Source organism: Macaca mulatta, chromosome 4 (genome assembly GCF_049350105.2).
Source record: "Macaca mulatta isolate MMU2019108-1 chromosome 4, T2T-MMU8v2.0, whole genome shotgun sequence".
NCBI classification, from domain to species: Eukaryota; Metazoa; Chordata; class Mammalia; order Primates; family Cercopithecidae; genus Macaca; species Macaca mulatta.
Window position 1 is genome coordinate 2,447,246 of NC_133409.1, and position 24,216 is coordinate 2,471,461.

General features: G+C 45.4%; 1 protein-coding gene across 11 annotated transcripts in view; it reads left to right on the forward strand.

Moving 5' to 3' along the window:
• Nucleotides 1-24,216, forward strand: part of WDR27 (WD repeat domain 27) — a 309,044-nt gene that overhangs the window by 118,185 nt on the left and 166,643 nt on the right. For all 11 annotated transcript variants that reach the window (XM_028846955.2, XM_078001101.1, XM_078001104.1 and 8 more), the window contains one exon: nt 4,937-5,035. In XM_028846955.2, coding sequence (XP_028702788.2) covers nt 4,937-5,035 — 99 coding nt within the window. The remainder of the gene's footprint in view (nt 1-4,936; nt 5,036-24,216) is intronic.

A 24,216-nucleotide genomic window follows, 5' to 3' on the forward strand; every position in this document is an offset into this window, starting at 1 on the left:
TGGACATGGTGGCTCACGCCTGTAATCGCAGCACTTTGGGAGGCCGAGGTGGGCGGATCACCTGATGTTGGGAGTTTGAGACCAGCCTGACCCACATGGAGAAACCCCATCTCTACTAAAAATGCCAAATTAGCCGGGTTTGGTGGTTCATGCCTCTAATCCCAGCTACTTGGGAAGACTGAGGCAGGAGAATCGCTTGAACCTGGGAGTTGGAGGTTGTGGTGAGCCGAGATCGCGCCATCGCACTCCAGCCTGGACAACAAGAGCAAAACTCTGTCTCAAAAAAAAAAAAAAAAGATCAAGATAACAGGAGAAGCAGCTTCTGACCAAGAGGCAGCAGCTGAGTTCCCAGACGCCATTAAGGAAATCATTGAGGGCCGGGCACAGTCGCTCACGCCTGTAATCCCAGCACTTTGGGAGGCCAAGGTGGGCGGGTCATCTGAGGTCAGGAGTTCGAGACCAGCCTGGCTAAGATGGTGAAACCCTGTCTCTACTAAAAATACAAAAATTAGCCGGGTATGGTGCTGGGCACCTGTAATCCCAACTACTTGAGAGACTGAGGCGGGAGAATCGCTTGAGCCCAGGAGGTGGAGGTTGTAGTAAGCTGAGATTGTGCCACTGCACTCCAGCCTGGGCAACAGAGCAAGACGCCGTCTTAAAAAAAAACAAAAAGAAAAGAAAAGAAAATCCTTGAGGAGAAAGGATGTCTGCCTGAACAGGTTTTTAGTGCAGATGTAAGTGGCCTATTCTTAGGGAAAAACATGCTACAAAGGACATTTATTGGTAAGGAAGAGAAGAAACACCAGACTTAAGGCAGGAAGGGATAGGTCAACTCTACTGGTTTCTGCAAATGCAGCTGAGCTTGTGATTGAGACTACCCTTATCCATAAAACTGAGCCTTGAAGGGAAAAAAAACACCACCTGCCAATCTTTTCATTGTTCACCAAGAAAGCAGGACAGTGAGAACCTTTTCCCGCATTGGTTCCATTGTTACTTTGTCCCTGAAGTCAGGAAGCAACTGCCCTTTTTTTTTTTTTTTTTTTTTTTTTCCTGAAACAGAGTCTAGCTGTGTTGCCAGGCTGGAGTGTAATGGTGCAGTCTTGGCTCACTGCAACCACTGCCTCCTGGGTCAAGCAATTCTCCCGCCTCAGCCTCCCGAGTAGCTGTGATTATAGGCATGTGCCACCACGCCCAGCTGACTTTTGTATTTTTAGCAGAGATGGGGTTTCACCATGTTGGCAAGGATGGCCTTGATCTCCTGACCTCATGATCCGCCCACCTTGGTCTCCCAAAGTGCTGGGATTGCAGGCGTGAGCCACCACGCTTGGCCACGACTGCCTTTTAAAGTTCTTTTGATATTGGACAATGCCCCTGGCCACCCAGAACCCAATGAGTTTAACACCAAAGGCATCAAAGTGGTCTTGCCCCCAAACAACTTCTCTAATCCGGACTCCAGATCAGAGGGTCATTACACATGGAACCCTATGGAAAGGGTTGTGAATGCTGTGGAAGAGAACTTTGATGGAGAGAACATCATGAAAATCTGGAAAGATTACACAATTGAAGAGGCCATTACTGTTATAGGAAAAGCCATGCAGGCCATCAACCCTGAAACAATTCCCACTGGAGAGAACTGTCCAGAGTTGTGCATGACCTCACAGGATTTATGACAGGGCCAATCAAGGAAATCATGAAAGAGATCGTGGATATGGCAAAAAAGGTTTCAAGCTATGGATCTTGGAGAAATTCAAGAGCTAACAGATACCACACCAGAGGAATTAAGAGAAGACCACTTGATGGAGATGAGTGCTTCAAACCAATGCTGGACAATGAGTAAGAAGACTGACTCGGAAGAAGCAGTGCCAAGAAACAAATTGACGTTAGACATAATCTGGAAGAAGGGTTCTGATGACTCAGTGCTTTTGATGTCTTTCACGACATGGATCCTTCTATGATACAGGCAGTGAAATGAAAGCAAATGGTAGTAGGATTGGTACCACATAGAAAATGTGAGAAAGCAAAAATGTCAGGCAGAAATTACGACATATTTCTGTAAAGTTACACCAAGTGAGCCTGCCTCTGCTGCCTCCCCTTCCACCTCCTCCACCTCTTCTGCTTCGGCCATGCTGAGACAGCAAAACCAACCCCTGCTACTTCTCCTTCCCACTCAACATGAAGACAATGAGGATGAAGACCTCTATGATGCCACTCAGTGAATAATGAGTATATTTTTTCTTCCTTATACTTTTAAAAATATCATTTTCTTTTCTTTCGCTTACTGTATTGTAAGAATAAAGTATTAATACATATAGCATATAAAATATATGGTAATTGATTGTTTATGTTATTGGTAAGACTTCTGGTCAACAGTAGGTTATCAGTAAAGCTTTTGGAGAGTCAAAAGCTTCATGTGGATTTTTGATTGTGTGGAGGGCCAGCACCCCTAGCCACCATGTTGCTCAAGGGTCAACTGTATATCAGACATTTATTTGTAGACTTTACTTCAAAACCTGCTTAGTCATTGACAGAATCATTGGTAAGGCCTAAATCTGAAGGACTCATTCTTACATTAAAATAGTTCTTTTTCAGTGATTATTTTATTTGCTGAGCAGAAGCTCTTTAGTTTGATGCAGTCCCATTTATTTACTTTTGTTTTGTAGCCTGAGCTTTTTTTCTGACGTTCAAAATATTATTGCCAAGGTCAAGATTGAGGTGCTTTTCCACTATGTTCTCTTCTAGCAGTTTTATGATTTTAGGTCTTTCATCCATTTTGAGTTGATTTTTGTGTATGGTAAAATAAAGGTCCAATTTCATTCTTTTGTGTGCAGAAATCTGTTTTCCTAACACCATTTATTAAAGAGGTTACCATTTATTAAAGAGATTATCCTTTCCTCATTGTGTCCTCTTGATGGCCTTATTGAAAATTAGTTGTCCATATACATTTAGATTTATTTCTGAGCTCTATACTCTAATTGGTCTGTGGTTTTTTCTGGCAGTACCATATTGTTTTAGTTACTGTAGCTTTGTAATATAGTCTTAAATCAAGTGTGATGCCTCCAACTTTATTTTTCTTAAATGAAAAAGCAACCTATGGACTGGGAAACATTATTTGCAAACCACATATCTGATAAGGGTTTAATATCCAAAATTTATAAAGCACTCTTGCAACTCAATAGCAGAAAAACAAATGACCTGATTGAAAAATGAGTAAAGGACCTGGATAGACATTTCTCCAAAGACAACATAAAAATGGCCAAAAATCTATATGAAAAGGTGCTCCACATTGCTAATCATAAGAGAAATGCAAATTAAAACCACTGAGCTAGCACCTCATACCTGTAAGGATGGCTATTATCAAAAAGACAAGAGATAGCAAATGTTGGTGAGGGTGTGAAAAAAGGGAACCTTGTGCACTGTTGGTGGGAATGTAGGTTGGTGCAGCCATCTGGAAAACAGTATAGAAAACAGTAACAATAGAACTACAATATGACCCAGCAGTCCTCCTTCTGGTATATGCTCAAAGGAGAGGCAGTCAACACCATGTAAAGTCATCTGCCCTCCCATGTTCATTGAGCATTAGTCACAACAGCCAAGCTATAGAAACTACCTAAAAGCTCATCAATGAACACAAATTAATAAAAAATATGATACAGGAGTGTGTGCATATGTCTGTACACACATACACACAATGGTATAGCCTGCCATTTGCCACAGTGTGGATGGACATGGAGGACATTATGCTAAGTGAAATAAACCAGACACAAAAAGAAAAAGAATGCAGGATCTCACTTCTGTGTGAAATCTGTATCTTAACAAGAGCTCAAAGACACCAAGATAGATGATGGAAGTGTGGCTAACAGGGTAGACATAGGCAGGGACGGGGAGGAAATGGGGAGATGTGGGTCAAAGGATACGAAACAGCAGCTGCTAGGATGAAGTCCAGGTATCTAATGTGCAACACGAGTGCTCAAGTTAATAAAAGCATGGAGTATTAGGGATTTTCCTGAACTACATAGATTTTAGCTGTTCTTGTTACAAATACAAGTAGCGATGTGAGATGATAGATACGAGAGTCTGCCTCTCTACAGTTACCAGTACTATTATGTTCTTATCTGTAGGTATGGATCCCATAAAATCATGTTGCGAACTTCAAATATACACAATATGCTTAATTTTTTAAAAAACAGTAGGGTTTTGCGGGAAAAGGAATCACCTTTGACACCTTCCTTCTGCTGCAATGTGACGTTGCTGTTTATTACTAGTAGGCTTTCAGAAAATATTTGTTGATACACCTTGTTACTTAATGATTATCTCCTCTCTCAATTCCATCAGAATGGTATCTGATAACAGATTTTGTCTCTAAAATAAACTATTGATGGCAGTTCTGGATACATAAATCCAGAATTGTGTCACACACAGTTGGAGAGGAACTTATTTATCAACAGCTATAAAAAAATCTGAGTATTTGAATTGCTCAAATTCTAAGCTGATGAGTAGGAAACACAGTATAGCATATGTACCTATTTCAAGTTTATAGGGGAGGATACAATAGAGTATCTTATTTTTTTTTCATTCAGTTTGGAACTTCAAGGTAAGGTTGCATTACAGAATCTATACTCCTTCCTTAAAATTAGTCATCAAACATGAGCATATATTTAAAACTGTTCACAGGGTACTATGGAGGCTTTTGATAGTAAATAGAAGGTATGACATAAGTTCACTAAGATGTAAAAAATCTACAAGAGAGAAGGGGAAAAGATGCCTGTTTTATAAAGTTAGTTCCCCAGCTTGGATGATGTTTTGTCAGGCATCTCGGTTGTTGCTGTTGTATTTGATCAACTGCACTAATCTATAGACAGTCCCTCTGCTCTGCATAGCATATAGCTGATTCCTCACTCTGAGTTAACATGGCTCACCTGCTCATCTTGTCTTGTAGGCTTACGTGTATGAAATGGGCTCGAGCACGTTTTCTCACCGGCTGGCTGGGCACACAGACACCGTCACTGGAGTGGCCTTTAACCCATCCACGCCCCAGGTACTGTCTTGCTGAGTGGGTGGGGCACCTCTGCTGCATACAGGTCTTACGTTATATTTTTGTATCTTTATGACTTTATTTTGGTGAAATCTTATAATAATTAAGGTTACATGCCAGTGTTCACTGAGTTCAGGGAGAACTTAGGAAATACACTTTTATTGGAGAGAGAGAGAAATAAACCTTTATTGTGGGGAAATGCATCTGGAAAAGTTTCTTTTATAATGAAGGTGTTTGCCACTCAGCACTCGTGCATGTTTAATTGAATGAAACGGGAATGTATGGGAAGACCCGTGGACAAATACGGTTACGTGGGGCACTAACATGAACACCAGTGCCAGCAAGAAAGCAAGCAGCAGAGCAAGTAAAGAACAGGATTTTGAAAGTTCTTACGGAAAAAAGTCCACAGCATTTCCAGAAACTTTTTAAATTAGAATAAAACATGAAAATAACCATTGCAAATCAATTGTATATAAAAATGAATGGTCTTCTATTAAAATGTAGAGGGAGATTTTTTGCAAAGGATTAAAAATATTAGGTATTGGCCAGGCGCAGTGGCTCACAACTGTAATCCCAGCACTTTAGGAGGCCAAGGCGGCCAGTGGATCACCTAAGGTCAGGAGTTCAAGACCAGCCTGGCCAACATGGCGAAACCCCGTCTCTACTAAAAAATACAAAAATGAGCCGGCCATGGTGGTGGGCGCCTATAATCCCAGCTACTCAGGAGGCTGAGGCAGGAGAACTGCTTGAACCCGGGAGGCGGAGGTTGCAGTGAGTTAAGATCACGGCACTGCACACCAGCCTGGGCAACAAAACGAGACTCTGTCTCAAAAAAATAAAATAAAATAAATATCACGTATTAAACTCCAGTGTTTGGGAATAATTTCATTTTGTCTCTTTAAGATTGAGGCTTTGATTCAGAGAATAGCGTCATTGTGTGACTGTGTACTCTGGCCTAGCGCGTGTGATCAGGCGGAACGGCACTCCACACGTGTCTTGTGACCCTGCTCTTCTCCACTAAACAACGTATCGCTGTGGTTCAGGGCATGTTGCTGTGCCTGGCACTCGCGCTACTGCTGCTGTATATTGAATAATACTGAATATTGAAAATGAGTAAGTGCATCTTGTGCTGTCATGGACCAGAGCTTCCATTAGCATCACCGCTGAATTCCATCTTTGGCCCTAATTTATCTTTTCAGTCTGCTCCAGATGGGAATTTGAATTTATGCTTTTGTTCCCTATTACAAACAATACTGAGCCGTACATCTTCATGATGCTTCATTCTTCCCATGAGACTGTGCCATGTGCACTGTAAAGGACCTGCTTTTCTTGATAATATTTGTGCCATCACCTGTTCTGCACTTTTAAAACATATTGCTTTGAGTTGTCGTGTTCTTTTATAATCCTTTGAACGGCATTTGGGCAGCGAGATGGAGGGGTGGTCAGGAAAGAAAGAAAGATGAAAAGTGCCAAAGCTTGACCCAGCAGGGTGGCAGCGGGGAGAGGGGGAGTGATTTATGGGGGAGTCAGATGTTAGCTGTCTTGACACTTGAGTATTTGGCATCAAAATGTCTTTCAGCCTCACTGAATTTTTTTGAATACTTGAAAATTTTCAGTGAAAAAAAGGTTGGGTAGGTCTCTATTGCCCTTGAGATTAATGAATAAAAGAAACAAATAGGGGCTGGGCGCAGTGGCTCATGCCTGTAATCCCAGCACTTTGGGAGGCCGAGGCAGGCAGATTATGAGGTCAGGAGATCAAGACCATCCTGGCTAACACGGTGAAACCACATCTCTACTAAAAAATAGAAAAACTTAGCCGAGCGTGGTGGTGGGTGCCTGTAGTCCCAGCTACTCGGGAGGCTGAGGCAGGAGAATGGTGTGAACCCGGGAGGCGGAGCTTGCAGTGAGCCAAGATCGTGCCACTGCACTGCACTCCAGCCTGGGCAACAGAGCAAGACTCTGTCTCAAAAAAAAAAAAAAAAAAAAAGAAACAAATATGGTGTAAATATAGTTATAAAAAATAAAGAGGAAAAAGCAACAAGTTGTAGTTGTCATGAACCTTCGTGATGAAGGGCCACTAAATAACAGGCACAAGAAGCCAGTTATGCATAGGTATACATCATACTGATTCATTAAGTGTAATGATATCATATACTGAATTATAATATATAATTCACTAAGTTGTTTCCTTATTTTTAAAAATTTCCTTTCTTTACTGATATTAGTCTACTTTCTTCCATATATATCACCTCACTACCATTCCTCTGTTTCCCAGCATTGTAAATCAAACAACTGGAAGTCATTTTTATTTTCATACATTGTATTACAATAATTACTTACCATGACTACAGTAACTTTTAAAATATGTTTTCTGATCACTTAAATTTTCTCAGGATTGGACAATATTGGTAATTATTGAAGAGACAGTTAACCACATAAAATTAAGTAAAATTAAGATTTGGAAATAACCACAGGCAGGAAAAGGTTTTGTTAAAAGTAAACATGATAAAGAAGCACTAGGGATGCTGGAACAGGACATCAAAAATCTTCTGCTTCACAAAGGCAATGAAAACAGTCACAGAAATTGTCAAAACCAGCTTTCTTAGAACTCTGAAATTAACCAGAGGCTCGCAACAATCCAAAGAGCGTGTATGCAAGAAAAATCCAAGTCTCAGTAAGACAGTAACCTTTGAAGCCTATCCTGCATAATTTAATAAGAAAGGAGAGCTTCACTTTAAATTGAATACCATCGGTTGGCAAATGAAGTTCTTGTGTGAAGCACAGGTAAAGTTGGAGGTCGTATTTATTTAATACATGATTCCATTTAGCAGTATATGAGGGCACTGCTGTTTTGAAGGAAAGATTGATAGTACTCTCCTAAGCATGGTTTATTTTGTTTATGATATAAAAACATACACACAAGGAAAACATGGGAACAAGTGTGGTGAAATATTAGAAGTCTGTGCCACAAACACCGACAGCATTTCCCCTGTCTAACGTTGGATCTGGTAATGAGAGAATGCTGGAGCTGTGAAAATCGGGGAGTAAAATTGGTGACAGCACAGCTCACACTTAGGGGATTGCTACTTTCTTTTTCTTTTTTTTTGAGACGGAGTCTTGCTCTGTTGCCCAGACTAGAGTGCAGTGGCGCAGTCTCAGCTCACTGCAAGCTCTGCCTTCCAGGTTCACGCCGTTCTCCTGCCTCAGCCTCCCGAGTAGCTGGAAATACAGGCGCCCGCCACCTCGCGGCTAATTTTTTGTATTTTTAGTAGAGACGGGGTTTCACTGTGTTAGCCAGGATGGTCTTGATCTCTTGACCTTGTGATCCGTCCACCTCGGCCTCCCAAAGTGCTGGGATTACAGGCGTGAGCCACCACGCATGACCTACTTTCTTTATTAACTATGATCAGCTGGTCAGAATTTTACAGGCTAGGTCCAGACCTGATGCAGGAAATCCCCAAACTGGGGCTTAGCCCAGCAGGGTTCTTGGCTTTGCTCAGGAAAGAATTCGAGGGTAAGGTGGTGGTGACAGAGCAAAGTGTGCAGCAAAACGGTAGCTGCACCGACAGCAGGGCCACTGCACAGGCAGAGTGGCCCAGAGCAGCACGCGTTGGTCGCTGGCGAGCATAGTTACACCCACTCTTAATTATATGCTAAATAAGGGGCAGGCTATTCATGAGCTTTCTGGAAAACGGGTGGGAGTTCTGGAACCATATAAGGTCACCTCTGGGTTGTTTCCACGCATTTGTAAACTGTCATGGTGCCAGTGGGAGTGTCTTATGCAGATGAATTATAATCAGTACATAATGAGTAACGAGAGCAACCAGAGACTCTGATTCAAATGCTTCAGCACCATCTTGGCCCTAGCTGGTTTGGGCCAGTTCCTGTGCTACATCCTGTTTTGATCAGAAGGGTCATGACCCAGGCTCTGGAAACAAGGCCTGCTGACCCCTGCCTCAGACCCCCTGATTTCTAATTTCTGATGGGTACTTGGTAATGTTCTGTCACACTCTCTATAAATTTAACTTAAAACATGAATCTTACGATAAATACATTTTTAGCTCCACAGTCATTACTGCTACTTTGAAGCGGGCTGTTTTGACAAACAGGTTTAAGGCTCTCTATTCTACCTCCCCATTACAGCCTCATCAAATGATCAGACCTTTCATCTATGACTTAAGCACGTTTTTCTTGATACAATGCAAAGCTGGTCATTGCAGGATGACATCTGACACCAGGAGTAAGCAGGTTTTGGGAATGGCCAGTTCACTATTGACTGTTGTTACCTGGTGGAAAAATGTCATAGAAGCATGTCTGGTGCCACTGACATCCAGGCTGCGATGGTCTTTGCAATCAGGAGGAGAAACTCATGGAAATCAGCTCACCCAGGTGGCAGACTCTGGCTGCTGCCACGTACCTAGGGTGCTGGTGAGAGACCTTATATTAGGAACCTGGAGCATGATGATGTCTACGGCAGCTCCCGCACTTAGTCCTTCATAACACAGGTGTCTATCAGGCTGGAGACGTCTTGTTCTCCCTGAGTCTCTCAGATACGGAATGGTCATTCATAGCATTTGTCCTGTGTATTTTACAAGGTTGCTTGGGAACAAATGATGCTGTGTAAAATAATAACCAAAGCTGCTGCTGAGTGTCCCCCAAGAGCGAGGAGCTGTGTGCGGGTCTTTCCTCATGTTATCCAGTTCTTGCCGGCAGCTTTGTTTGCAGATGTTAGCGCAGCTGTGTCTCAGAGAAGAGTGTGGGGATCCAGACAGATCAGTTTATATGCGGTTGAGAGTTTGCACCAGCATCCCGACGGCTTCCAAGCCCACGCACTTATGCCCCACTGTGAGCTTCTATGTAGGAAATCTGTTAAGTGCTGCACACATTTGTAATAAGATAAAATACATTGCTTCTGCCATTTGTATTTACATATTTATTTTAAAGTTCTTTTTGAAATTGGAAAACAAACCCCAATCTAGATAGACTTGCCATTCATCCAGAACCTAGGCTGTGTTTGCAAGTCCTTCCGCGCTGAGACAACTTCCTAGCCTCTCACATTCATAAGAGGACTTTCGGGAAGGTAAGCCCGTGCCACTGTTTTTATATCCCAAATGGCAGCCCACATCGTCGCTATGGATAAGAACGTAAACTCTGTGCTGACCTCTCACCGCGTGGGCGCCGTTATTCAGGGACCATGTCACAGTTTCACAGTTGGAGAGCACCTTCCAGCTTGAAATCTCAGGACCCGTGTTTCCCCACTAAGCATGCTCCAGGGTCAGCATTGCGGAGCCTCCCAGTAGGAGGATAAAACACACGTTAGAGAAACGCGTTTCCAGAGAAGGGGAATCAATAGGTGAGACATGGATGGGGAGAGAGAGAGAGACAGAGAGAGATGGTTGGAATTTTTTATGTGAATTGGCTCACGCAGTTGTGGAGGCTGGGAAGTGCCACGAGCTGCTGTCTGCAAGCTGGAGTCCAGGAAAGCTGGTGGTTTGTTCCAGTCTGAGTCCAAAGGCTTGAGAATGGGGGAAGAGTTGGGGGGTACTGATGTTAAGTCCCAGCCCAAGGGCAGGAGCCAGTGTCCCAGCGCAAACAGGCAGAAATGCAAATAATTTAAAAGTTGCTGCGGCAAATGCCTTTGAGCTTGGACGCTTCCCGTCGCCGCAGTAACGAATCACTGCTGTGGGCCGCGGAGGAAAAGGCCGATTTCCCGACTGCAGCTCCGTGGTCGGGAGGCTGCGGGGCTCACGGGTTTAGCTCCCCCGGCAGGGCGGCTCCGGGAGAATCCGGTGCTCGGCCTTTTCCGGCTTCCGGAGGCGCCGCCGTCCTGGCTCGGGGCGTGCTCCGTCTTCCGGGCCGAGATCCCGTTGCTCACTCCGACCGTCTCCCCGCCCGTCCTCCCCGTGTGGACACTTGGTCCTTGTCCTGCCCCTGTGATTACACCTGGGACCTCCACAACCATCCCCCGTCTGGAGGCCGCCGACGCAGCCACACCCGCTAAGTCCTCTTTCCCTGTGGGCGACTCTAGCCGCCCGTTCGCAGATGCCGGACCGTGGTGTGGACATCGGGGGGCGCCATTCCTGGCTCGGCGCGGACGCCCCCGCCTCAGCGCGGCCCTGCCCGGATCCCCGCTCCCAGCCCCCAGCCGCCACCTCCGCGTCCCATTCCCACTTTCTCAGGTCGCCCCTGGTGTCCTCCCAGCAACCACCGGCAGGAAATCACCTGTGGGCGCAGGGGTCTCGTCTCCTCGTCACCACTGGCATCCCTCTTGTCGCCCATGTAGCTTTTTTTCTTTTTTTTTGAGCATATTTGAGAGGATCCTTCTTCCTTATTACCAATTAAGCCAGTTTACAGTCACATAAAATACATAACTGTATGATTCACGAGTTTATAGTTACTTAACTGTGTGATTTTCATAATTCTCTCTGTGCTAATTATAAACACACCCTTGAGGAGAGCTGCCATCTTTCTTTGTTTCCTCTACTAGAAAGTACCCTGTAAAGTACTTGGTACATTTTGAAAGATCCTTGAGTTCTAGTCTTGCTTGAAAAATAATTTCTTTCCTTTTCCTTTTTTTTCTTTTTCTTTCTTTCTTTTTTTTTTTTTTTTTGTGAGACACGGTCTCACTCTTGCCCAGGCTACAGTGCAATCACAGTTCACTGCAGCCTCGAACTCCTGGGTTCAAGCAGTCCTCCCGCCTCAACCTCCTAAGTAGCTGATACTACAGGCATGCACCACCCCACCCGGCTCATGTTTTAATTTTCATTTTTAGTAGAGATGGAGGTCTCACTATTTTGCCCAGGCTGGTCTCAAACTCCTGCCCTCAAGCAATCCTCCCACCTTAGCCTCCCAAAGTGCTGGGGACTATAGGTGTATGCCACCGTGCCTGGCCTGAAAAAATAATTTGTTTTATGGTAATCTTCATCTTTTGAGTTTTGTTACATGACAGATTTCCCCAAATACCAAAGGCTTTCCCTAACACTCATGGAAGGTCATCCAGTTCTGTCCAGCATCCCCTTCATCTCGGAGCATGGCCGACGGGTGAAGTCCCACCAGACCTGCTGGCCCCTATGGGGCAAGGTGGAGGCTGGCCAACATCCCATACCCCTTGGTCACGCCCACCATGAGGCCCAGCCCAGCCCAGCGGAGTGGAGAGTGAGTCCTCTGAGGGTGGGTGGACACAGAGAATAAATATTTCCAACATGAACACACTTTACCACGTTTCATTTTGTAATGTTGAATTTTAGGAGTGGTGTTAATCTGGTGCTAATTGTCTCTGTCTATAGAAGTATCTAAAGCAGGCCCATTGCTCCAAAAGCTTTGCAGCACGCAGTTTTTCCAGTCATGGTTATCAGATAGGTCTCTGAAACAGCAATGGTTCCTCAGGAACACATGGCAGATAGGCTTAGAAGCCTTCATTTTGCAGTAAAACATTTATTTGATTTTAAGATACATGTTATCCCTTCACTAACATTTGTGAAATTGTTGAACCTGGAAATATTCATCCTTCCTTTTTAAAGTAGCATGTTCTTTCTCTGTTTTATTAAATCCCTGGTGCAACCTACACATAATGTTGTTTAAAATCATGCCCACAAAATGAAGCATGTGACTCAAGCTTTCGTTTTAAGAAAATCTATTAGATGGTGCATCGAAATAATGATTTGAAATTTTTATTGTAGGAAAAGACCCCTCTAAGTTCCAGCCCCGGCATATTAACATGTAAAGTGCATGTGTTGGCTTAGAGAGCGGGCTGCGTATTGATTAGAGTAGGATGTTAGGTCACACAGGGCAGCCCCTCCCACTAGACAGGAAATACAGGCCACCTGCCTTCAACAGGTCAGGGTCAGTGTTGGGGAGTGATAACACCAACCTCCCAGTAGGAGGATAAAACACATGTTACAGAAACACGTTTCCAGAGAAACGGAATCAATAGGTGATGGTGGATGGAGAGAAAGAGATGGATGGATGGATGGATGGATAGGGAGAGGGATGGATGGATGGATGGAGAGGGATGGATGGATGGATAGAGACAGGGAAGGGTGGATGGATGGATAGAGAGGGAGAGAGATGGATGGATGGATGGATGGATGGATGGATGGATGGATGGATGGATGGATGGATGGAATTTTTTATGTGAATTGGCTCATGCAATTGTGGAGACTGAGAAGTCCCAAGATTTGCTGTCTGCAAGCTGGAGCCCCAGGATAGCTGGTGGTGGTGTTCCCGCCTGAGTCCAAAGGCCTGAGAATGGGGGAAGAGTTGGGGGGTACTGGTGTAAGTCCCAGCCCAAGGGCAAGAGAAGACTAGTGTCCCAGCTCAAACAGGCAGGTAGAAGGACAAATACCAGGGTGAAGCCACTCTCCTCCACCTTTCTGTCCCATTCAGGCCCTCGATGGATTGCACGATGCCCACCCATGCTCCCTGCTTCCTCCCTCTCATCTCATGCTTTTGGGTGACTTCCCTGATGTGAATACGCACTTGCAGAGATAAGCCATCGTCCTTCTAGCTCTCCTTTCCTGGATGTGTGGCTGACCTGGCCCCTCCGCAGTGGCGTCTGTGGTGTCAGGACTGAGGATGAGCACTGGGCTGTGAGAAAGGGTTGGGGACAGCGCGCCGGCCCCCACCACGCACTCGCCGAGTGCTGGAAGCTGGCCCACCCTCTCCATGATTTCAGGCTCATGAATGCACGTCGTGAAGATCTGGCACACCTCTCACTGGGACGGAGGCCGCACGTTCTGGGAACCCGGCTTTCGAGTGTGTGATCTGGGGCGGGTGTGGCACTCACCCATCTTGTTTCAGGGAACTCACGTCACTTTTGAAAAGCAGGAGACAGATTCCATGACTTGTTTTTGTTTTGTTTTGTTTTAATATGTTTTAATTGTGAAAACAGTTATCCCCTTTCCAAAACTAAAGTTTTGAGCCTCTCAGGGTAAATTTCTAGATATGCTTAAAAAGAAAAAAAGTAATGTTTTTCATCACTGTTATTGCTCAGTTGTCAAAATAAGACTTGTGAGTCTTTTGGAGGAAGAGGATTATACTCGTACTTACAAAATTATTCTAACAATGCCTGTGGCTAAGAGGACTCTCAAAATGAGTAAGGAACCATAACAGCTCACAAGGGACCACAGGCTCTGCAGAGTGGCTTCGGAATCCAAGACTCTGAAGCACACCTGGGTGTCCTGCCAGGAACTGCAGCTGCGTGCCACATGCACCCGGTCAGATGTGACTTAGGGATGTATTGTCAGCTTTGGTTTATTGGACATCTGAGGACAGTGGTATATTTGTCATATCAGTGTAGCTGTTGAACTGCTTAGGATGGGAACACAAATTCAAGAAGCTTCGTAGTTAAATTATCCTGGCTGAGATGGTAGCCAAGCGAGACTTATTTCCAGCAAAAAAACTAGCAAGGCAGAAGTATCTCAAAGCAGAGATGCAGAAGATGAAAGCAAGTTGTGACATGAACTGATGGGTTCCTGAGTTTGAAAGTGTGGGCTGCAGAGGGACCCTACCGTTCACACAGGGAGTTCAGGGAGAACAGGAAGCGTGCAGGTTAGGTATGGAGAAAGCTGCTTCACACGCAGATACAAAGAGATACAATTTATTGGAATGGATAACTGAGTCACAAATATCACCTTACCTTATATTATCAAATTGATTTTATATTACTATCACAATAATCAATTTTATCTTTTGTCAGTGGTAAAATAGTTACAGTCATCCCTCGGTCTACGTGGGGGATTGGTGCCAGGTCCCCTGTGTTCTCCCAAATCCTCGCACACTCAAGTCCTACAGAACCCACATAGTCAAAAAGTCTGCCCTCCAGATGCCTGGGTTTCACATACTGGGAGGCTGTATTTTTGATCCGAGTTTGGTTGAAAAATAATCCATCTCTAAGTGGACTTGCAAGTTCAAACCCTTGTTGTCCAGGGGTCAACTGTAATGAAATAAAAGAGGATTAATGTAAGATGATATAAAAACTCTTTTCGCATTGTATTGGGTAGTTTGGCTTTATTTTCAATTTTTCAGTTTCTCAGTTGTGTAGGATTTATTATAAGGAGACTTGCTTTGGTTTTTCTAGCTATACTGAGTTACATCTAGACCATGTCAGTACTGTTACCCTAGAACACAAGGTAGAAACTTGGGGGGTTCTCGGAGAGTTTCAGTGAAAGACAAGATGCAGACTGGCAGAGGGCTGCATGCAGAGCCCAGGTGCACCCCGGGGGGCTCAGGCCACAACACAACCTCCTGGGAAGGGAAGAATGGCGGAGTGTGGAGGGAAGGCCTGCAGGGCGGCGAGGGGACAGCTGTTTCCGGGGCCGGCATGTGGCGCATTGACACACGCAGGAAAGGCAGAAATGGACATTTGCAAACTGATTTATCTGTAAGATAGTTATGTCATTTAGAGTGGACGTTGACATGGTTTTTAATATTTTGGTACTATAAGTAGTGTTTTGATGTATGTCTTTGGGCATACAATGTTTTTTTGTATGTGGGTTTATTTTCTCCAGATAGATTACTTTCTCAAGAAGTAGTATTACTGAGAAAAATAAACTTTTAAAGGGTTCTGCTATAGACAAATGCTTCTCAAAGTGTTTCCTCTTGTTTGCTTCCTCACCAGCTTTGGTTGTTAACACTTGCATTACCTTTGTTAATTATCAAGAAACAGTACCTCCCAATTTTAATTTACCTCTGTTTGAATACTAATAAGATTGCACATTGTCCCACAGGCTACTAGGTTTTGGAATTCTTTTAATTTTTTTTTTTTTTTTTTGAGATGGAGTCGTGCTCTGTCACCCATGCTGGAGTGCAGTGGCATAATCTTGGCTCACTGCAACCTCTACCTCCCGGGTTCAAGTGAGTCTTCTGCCTCAGCCTCCCGAGTAGCTGGGACTACAAGTTCCCACCACCACACCCAGCTAATTTTTGTATTTTTAGTAGAGACGGGGTTTCACCATGTTGGCCAGGATGGGATGGTCTTGATCTCTTGACCTCGTGATCTGCCCCCCTCGGCCTCCCAAAATGCTGGGATTACAGGTGTGAGCAACCGTGCCTGGCCCAGAATTCTTTTAATTTTTAAATTGCATGTTTATATCCTTCATCTCTTTATATTTCGGACTCAATGTTTTACCTAATGATTGCTGTAGCTTTAATTTAAAACTAAAATTTTCATCTTTGTATTTACAGTATGTTTCCTCTAGATTGGGTTTGGCTTTTTGTGTTTTGTTTTGTTCTCTTTTTCCAGTTTGATTTATCCTGATTATCGTAGGCCTAGAAAATTTTTCCTCCAGAGATTTGTATCTCTGCTGAAATTACAGTAGAACTTTTAACATATTATAATAATTTTTAATTCCTGACTGACAGTGCCAATATCTGGGTTATTTCAGAACCTAGTTCTGTTAATTGCGCTGAGAAACAGTTGGTCTCCCTCCAAACCTCCCCTGCTCTTTGGTGTGTGTTGTAGTTTTTTGTTTGTTTGTTTGTTTGTTTGTTTTAGACAGGGTCTTGCTCTGTCACCCAGGCTGGAGTCCAGTGGTGTGATCACGACTGACTACAACCTCAAACTCCCTGGCTCCAGTGATGGTCCCGCCTCAGCTTCCCGAGTTGCTCAGACCTCAGGCTCAAACCACCACCCCCGACTAATTTTTTTTTTTTTTTTTTTGCATTGAGATGCAGTCTCACCAGTTTGCCTAGGCTGGCCTTGAACTCCTGGGCTCAAGCAATCCTCCTGCCTCGGCTTCCAAAGTGCTGGGATTGCAGGTACGAGCTGCCGCACCTGGCCTGTTGCAGTTTTTGAGTGCTTGCTGGATGTTGAATGTGGAACATAAGTGTTTATGCCAGGATAGCATGGCTCTTTTCCTGCTGATTGCTGGTTTGAGACCGAAAAGTTGGGAATTGAGCTGCATGCTTTAATTATTAAGACTTTGATGAGAGTGGGGTTATCAGAAGTAATCTATATGAGTCATTGTACAAATAGAAATGCAAAGACAGCATGGTTAACTTCTGGGAAACTAAATCTCCAGTGTTCTTCCTTGAGTCATCTTTTTTTTTTTTGACTAAGGCATGTGGGGTGAAATTTAAATCTGTTTTATTTAGGCCTTACTACTTTGAGGTTTGTGGTTTAGCTTTGCCAAGGAAAAATGACATAAGTATACACCTGGAGGAAAGGTTACTTTCCTTGGTTTTTACATAGGATAAAAACCTGTGATATCTGTGATCACTCTATCAGCTAATTTATAAATTCAGGAGCAAGATTGCACTATTTCCTTTTAAGTACTCATAATTGAAACAGTCTGCTCTGTTTATATATAGAGCAGGGAGTGGGCCTGGCCGAGAGGTGATACTTGTATATAGAGAATACCAGGCAGGGAGTGGGCCTGGCCGAGAGGGTGAGGCTGAGGTGCAGCCTCCTGCTATCCCCTCCTTCCTGGCCGCCACAGGAGGCTCCTGGCCTGCATCCTGTCTTATGAGGAGAGATTTCCTAAATGGAGCTTTTATCTTTTTTTTTTTGAAACGGAATTTCGCTCCTGTCACCCAGGCTGGAGTGCAATGGCACAATCGCAGCTCACTGTAACCTCCGCCTCCCGGGTTTAAGCAATTCTCCTGCCTCAGCCTCCCGAGTAGTTGGATTACAGGTGCCCGCCACCACGCCTGGCTAATTTTTGTATTTTTAGTAGAGACAGAGTTTCACTATGTTGGCCAGGATGGTCTCCAACTCCTGACCTCAGGTGATCCGCCCGCCTCGGCCCCCCACAGTGCTAGGAATACAGGCGAGAGCCACGGCCCCTGGCCAATTGAGCTTTTTAAAGATAACGGAAAGGACTGCTGAGAATGAGTAAACCTACATCCGTAAAGAGAATTGCATGATTTACTGCAAGTATTCCTGGGCGTGAAGCATCACGTACACACTGCGGGTCTCGCGTCCTCCTGAAGACAGCACTTCACACTTCACAGTGGTCGGAGAAGGTTCTGTGTGTCTCCTGTGTTCCCCGTGGGTCCCACCTGGTCTGGTGTCTTCATCTGTGTTGCAATTTGTTTTTCATTTCTGTTTTAGTCCTTGTGTTTGTCCTTGTTCGAAGTTAAGTTGTTAGCTACCCAGGTCTTTCTCGTTGACTAAACTACCCCCCAGCCCCATGCTCCATGAAGGGCACCTGTGGTGTCCTTGTGGCCGTGAGTGGGGTGGTGGGACCAGCATCAACCACGAGAGATCTGCTGAGTTCACGTGGGTACGCTATGACCCCGCAGACCATGAAGGTAGATGAGGAGGAAATGGCATTCCGTGGTGCCGGATGGGATGGCATCAGGGTTCTTCCCAGCAGCATGGAAGACACTCCTGCCCTCAAGAGGGCTGAGTACAGCAAAGCCCAACCAGCAGGAGACAGAAATAGCTGCCTGCAGCAGGGCCAGAGAATCAGGAAAAGGCACCACCTGAGCCTGAGAGCTCCAGCCCCGCTATCCAAGGGTGGGGTTTGGAGACTTCCACTGTGACAGCAGTTACAAAAAGGGTTCCGCTTGCATGTCAGTTGGGCAGGAAGACTCACTGTGAGTGTAGATGGCTCTGGGTTTCGTGAGAGGGCAAAATCTTTGGTCGTTGAACGTTCTAGTTCCCCTAGAATGGTAACCCCAAGTCACTTCAGATTGGAAAAGGTTTCTTTAGTGGCTTGAATTAAATCTAGAGATGGCAAAATACACCAAAGCCATAGCATTAATAGACTTGCGGAATAACCTGGAATAATTAATATTTAAGTCATTTGCAGTGCTTTAGAGATGTTGATATTTTAAAACATCTGATTCTAATTTGACATTTATGTTGACCGTGGACTCGTGACTTTTTAGTTGAGAAAAAAAGGAAAATTTTACAAAATTTACATTTTTAAGAGAACTTAAAATTCACCATATTTATACGTTTGCTTTGTTAGATTTTTAATAATCGATTAAGAACTCAGGACCATCTTACGTTTTATTTTTGTCACTTAAGTATTCAAGAAAATCTAACATAGTAAATTTAAAATGAAACTGAACAATCTTAAAATACTTTAACAAAGTTGTAACTGTAACTCATTCCTTAAGGGATTTAATCTGTTCATTGTGAGTTAACTGAACATGAATCAAAAGCTACTTTGCACATGATTGTTAAAATTTACTAGATTTCTAAATATAAAAGCTATTAAATAGGATTAAAAGCTTAAAGACTAGGGTTTTAAAATGTTAAGTGTTTAATGAATAGAATTATAATTTTATAAGCATAAAAATAAACCACAAATAATTTTCCTGTGTACAAAACCACCTTGGTGCATCAGAAACTCAGGCTGCAGCAGCATCACGGCCCCATTGGTGTGTGTTGGCCGTTTGCCTGCCACTCCAACCTCTGTGCATTCCTGCTGTCTTTGGGGAATTGTTCGCTGTGTTCTCTGTTAACGAAAGGGGCTCCGAAGCCTTTGGGTGGGCGGTGTCTCTTCCTCTTGGGAGCGAGCAGGGACAGCAAACCATGGGCAGGCGGCTTCCTTCTAAAACCATATTGTGCCACAGCCCTATGATTGATACTCAGACACGGTTCCACATCCCACAGAAAAGTTTCACAGGGATGAGAGGCATGAAATGAAAGAACAACCCATTTCCTCTCAGTTGTGTTTTCTTCTAAGATATGAAATCTTGAAATAAAACAGCTAAGCATAATTACTGGAAAACAGTCCATCCATTTCCATCTGTCCTTCAGGAATATGTAGTATTGGGAAGTTGGGTCTTCCCTGTTTGTCAACCAATTAGCTTAATTTTATTTTCTTTGAAAAGAGAAAGTGAGCATTTTAGGGTTTCTGTTCTCTTCTTCAGCATTTTGAGAATTTGTTTTCAATTAGGTCTTCTACATCATCCACTTTATTTCCCACATCTGCAAGTCTCTACTGAGCTTAGTGACTTGAGTACTGAGCTCATTGACTTGAAGTACTGAGCTCATTGACTTGAGTACTGAGCTCAGTGACTTGAGTACTGAGCTCAGTGACTTGAGTACTGAGCTCAGTGACTTGAAGTACCGAGCTTAGTGACTTGAAGTGTGAGCCTGTGTCCTTACTCCCTGGGCATGGCTGTCTCATTTCAGCTGTGCCTTTCCTGTCGTCTCCTACAGATGGTTGCTTATTTTTCATGGAAGACATGTACAAGATGTGGAGCAAGTATGTTATAAGAAATGTTTTGTTTCCTTCAGAAGTGGCTTTCAATATTTTTTTACTTTTAAACTCTTTGTCCAGATGGAACCTTGCACAATCATGGGGGTTTCTGACTGGGTGGTGGCAGAGCCTGGGACTCACCTCCCGCCACTTTCTCCTGCAGCCTCTGGTTCCTGAGTGGTTGCCGTCAGACTTGGGCTTCCATGGACCTGTCTGAGAACCACTGGTCTCCCCAAGCCCTCTTGAGGAGAAACTCTTCCTGGTGGAGCTGATGCTCCCTCTCCTGTTTGCAGTGCGGTTTCGGCAGCTCCCTCGGGTCTCTGTTTACTCATCCCGGAGCACAGATGCTGCTTTTCTGCGCTGTGTTCTCAGCACTGGAGCTGGCGGCCCTTCCTCCCAGCTTTATGTCTGGTCTGCAGAGTGGCTGGGGTGCAAAGGCCGGCCTCTCCAGGAACACAGTGGACCGCTGCTCTGACTCCTCTTCTGTGGGATTCCTACTTTATTCTCAGAGTTGCAGCCTCCAAGTTGGTGTGGAAAGAGAAGTGCAGGTCCTGGGGGCATCCTAAAAAGCAGGACTCGCAGCCCTGGGTTTTGCTTCTTCTAAGATGGGAATCAGTTGTGGGGCGAGGGGACTGGAAGAGCTTCCAACGTTTCTTCCTGGCCAGTGCAGTTTTACTGTTTCAGAGCGTGGCACAGGTGTGGGCCACACCGTGTTTCTCAGCACGCCGCCTCGGTCTTGCTTGCGGTTACTGGAAGCACCTCCTAGGCTCGCGCTAGAGCGTCTGCGCCTGGTGCTCTGTGTGAAGTTCTCATCTTCTGCTGTTGGGGAGTGTCAGGGAGGCCCCCCAGGAGTTCCTGCCCTGGCTCCATTTAGCCGGGGAGTCTCTATAAGAAGCCAAGCTACTTAGAGCTTGAGGACGTCTTACTGGGAATCTCACACTGGCCAGAAAGCGATACTCCTAAACTAGTCAGTGTACTTGATGGTTCCACCACAGGCACATGCACTGTTGTGCCACGCGGACCATCTATGAGGGTGCCCTTCTCAGTGGCTGCCCCAACCTGAACTCCTCACACCTGTAGGGAAGGGCCCCATTCAAATGGTGTTTCTCACGGACAAAACCCAAGTGTGCGTGACTGACCTGCATGATGCCAGATGTGTGGCATCCCTGGTCCTCCCCAACAGCACCAGTCACCCCAGGTGTCACTGTCACAGTCCAGAATGCCTGACTCATTTCCAGAGGTCCCTCAGACAGCCCCACCTGGCTCGAGCTGCTGCCCATCAGACTCTGGGCCCTGCAGACATTTTTGTTGGCTTGCTTGGTGCCTGAGGCTCCCGAGCATTGCCCAGCACTTGCGGTATCTCTATGTGGGATGCCTCGCCTCTGCCCTGGCCTATTTTTTAAAAATAAAGCCAAGTGTAGAGTAAATATTAATTTTGTTTTTGGAGTTGAGTTCCCAGTTTCAATGTCCACACCTGTTATCCACTGTCTCAAATGCACAGCGGTGCCATTGATCTTAGTCAAGCACAGACTATGGCCGATTTGGTTACCAAATTCAGTTCTGATACTGTCTGAATCCCCCACACTGGAATCTGACTATCCTTTTCAGAAAGCATTTCTACATGATGTATGCGTGGCCGTCTCGCAACACCCAGGGTGAGAGTGAGTGCTCCAGTAGTCTCTAACGTTGCCTCAATTCCAACAGGCCCCGGAATTCAGGTTCCTTGGCTATTTGATTTAAACAATACAAAGATACTCAGTACATGCCCATCTTAATAAATGACGGAACAATGAAAACCAATTAATGGTCATCATCAAAATATTTACGTCGTTTCTCATCACGTGACATGGTTTGAGAGTCTCTTTGAGGCCCCTGGGATAGTGGCCGCTCTCAGGGTCTGTGGCAGGTGCTGGAGGGCTGGCCCCTCTGTGGGGTGGGGACTCCCTTCCAGGAGCCAGGGCTGTCAGACCACCTTGCCCTCACCACTGTCCAGATGAGGAGGGCTGCTGTCTAGCCACAAGCTTTCTTCCCTGGTGTCACTCTCAGAATTGACTTGCGAAATTTTAGAAAGCAGAATCAGAGCTTTGTCTAGTGGTGCTATTGTTTACATTACAAAATGTTTTATTTCTTACATAATTGGTCTGGTTTCTTCTAATGAATAACAACAGACAAAACTGAGCTATTGAAGACACATTCATCCTAAAAGTAAAAGCTGAGCTCATAATTATCAGTTAATTAGGTGCAGTGGCTCATGCTTTTAATCCCAACACTTTGGGAAGCCGAGGCAGGAGGATCGTTTGAGCCCAGGAGAGCAGTCTGGGCAACATCGTGAGACCTCATTTCTACAAAAATGAAAAATCAGCTGGGTGTGGTGACTCATGCCTGTAATCCCAGCTACTCGGGAGCCTGGGAGGTCGAGGCTGCAGTGAGCCAGGATTGGACACTGCACTCCAGCCTGGGCAACAGAGCGAGACCCTATCTCTAAAAACAGAATGGTTTACAAAACTTGTTCTTTAACATTCATTCTTTAGGAACAGATTAAGTAAAGGAAGTAAAGTGGCTTGGTGCACATGCTCGAACCCTTCCAGCATCTGTGTGATTACGAACACACATTGTGAAGGGAACCCTCAGTTTCTCCACTGCATAAGGCAAGGCGGGGATACAGATTTCCAGTACCTGGTGGAGGGGTTTTTAGGAGATGAGACTTCAGGGTCGCTTTGAAATATTAAATGGATCACAGATGTGGGGCAGTCTTCTGCCTTATCTGAAATAGAGTCTTAGTTTCCTTAGATGTTTCTAATTTAGAATATTATATAGAACGGCATATTAAAATGCAGTCTTCTGGTGAGTGACTAAAGTTTAATCTTGGTATAAAATTTTACCCCCAAAAAGTTAGGCTTTGCATTTAGAAACTGGCCTTAAGTCTCGGCAGAAGCACACACAGCCACGTTATCAGTTTGTTCACCGGGAAGGGAGTATTGAGTATCTCTTGATTCGCAGTTTCTTTCCCACGCTCGTCAGAGCACATTTCCTGCCACGTAAGCAAGGTGGCGGGACCGCACTTCCAGGCTGGGAGGCTTCGGAGGCTCGGCTGGGCTTGGCTCGGCACGGCTTCCGGCAGGCGTGCAGGTGGAAGGGAGTGCTCGCTGGCAGCGTACCTGGTGGGGGTCTCCCTGGCTCCCGTGTGCTGGTCCCTGGCATGGTCACTTACCTCCCCGACCCATTCTGCACCTGTGGTTGCGTGTGGGGTCCACATGGGTGTTGGCATGAGGACGCGGGCGTTCGTTATGGCGTTGGCATGAGGACGCGGGCGTTCGTTACAGTGTTGGCATGAGGACATGGGTGTTCGTTACTTTACTCACTCACACATTTGGTTACCTGAGGCACATCAAGGGCTAGCTGATGGAATGGGTGGCAGGGCCAGAAAACTGGGCTGGGAGACAGGAGCCATGGAGTGTTCCAGTGCTACAAGAGAGGTCAGGGCCACTCCCAGGGCAGATGGGTGAGCCCGAGAGTCTCTCATGGGAGCCAGTGTAAGCACCGGGCTCTGTCCAGGTGCTGAGTGGTAGAGCCGCCTCCAGCTGATGCTGTCCTCCAGGGAGCCTCGCACCTGACTCGCAGCCCAGCACACTCTCCCCAAATGTGGAGGGTGGTCAGCCATGGAGAGGTCAGGAGGTGGCGAGGGAGGGACATGGATCCAGGAGCCACAAAGCAGTGCAGCCTCTCACAGCCTCGTGTTGCCTGCCGCTGTCCTGGGCCACTGTGATGGTGAATACTGAGCACCAACTTGACGGGATTGAAGGACGCAAAGTATTGTCCTGGCTGTGTCCGTGAGGGTGTTGCCAAAGGAGATTCCCATTTGAGTCGGTGGGCTGGCAAAGGCAGACCCCCCCTCAGTGTGGGTGGCCACCATCCAATCAGCTGCTGGCTTAGCTAGCATAAAAGCAGGCAGAGGAAGGTGGAAGGACTGGACTTGCTGAGTCTCCTGGTCTCCATCTTTCTCCTGTGCTGGATGCTTCCTCCCCT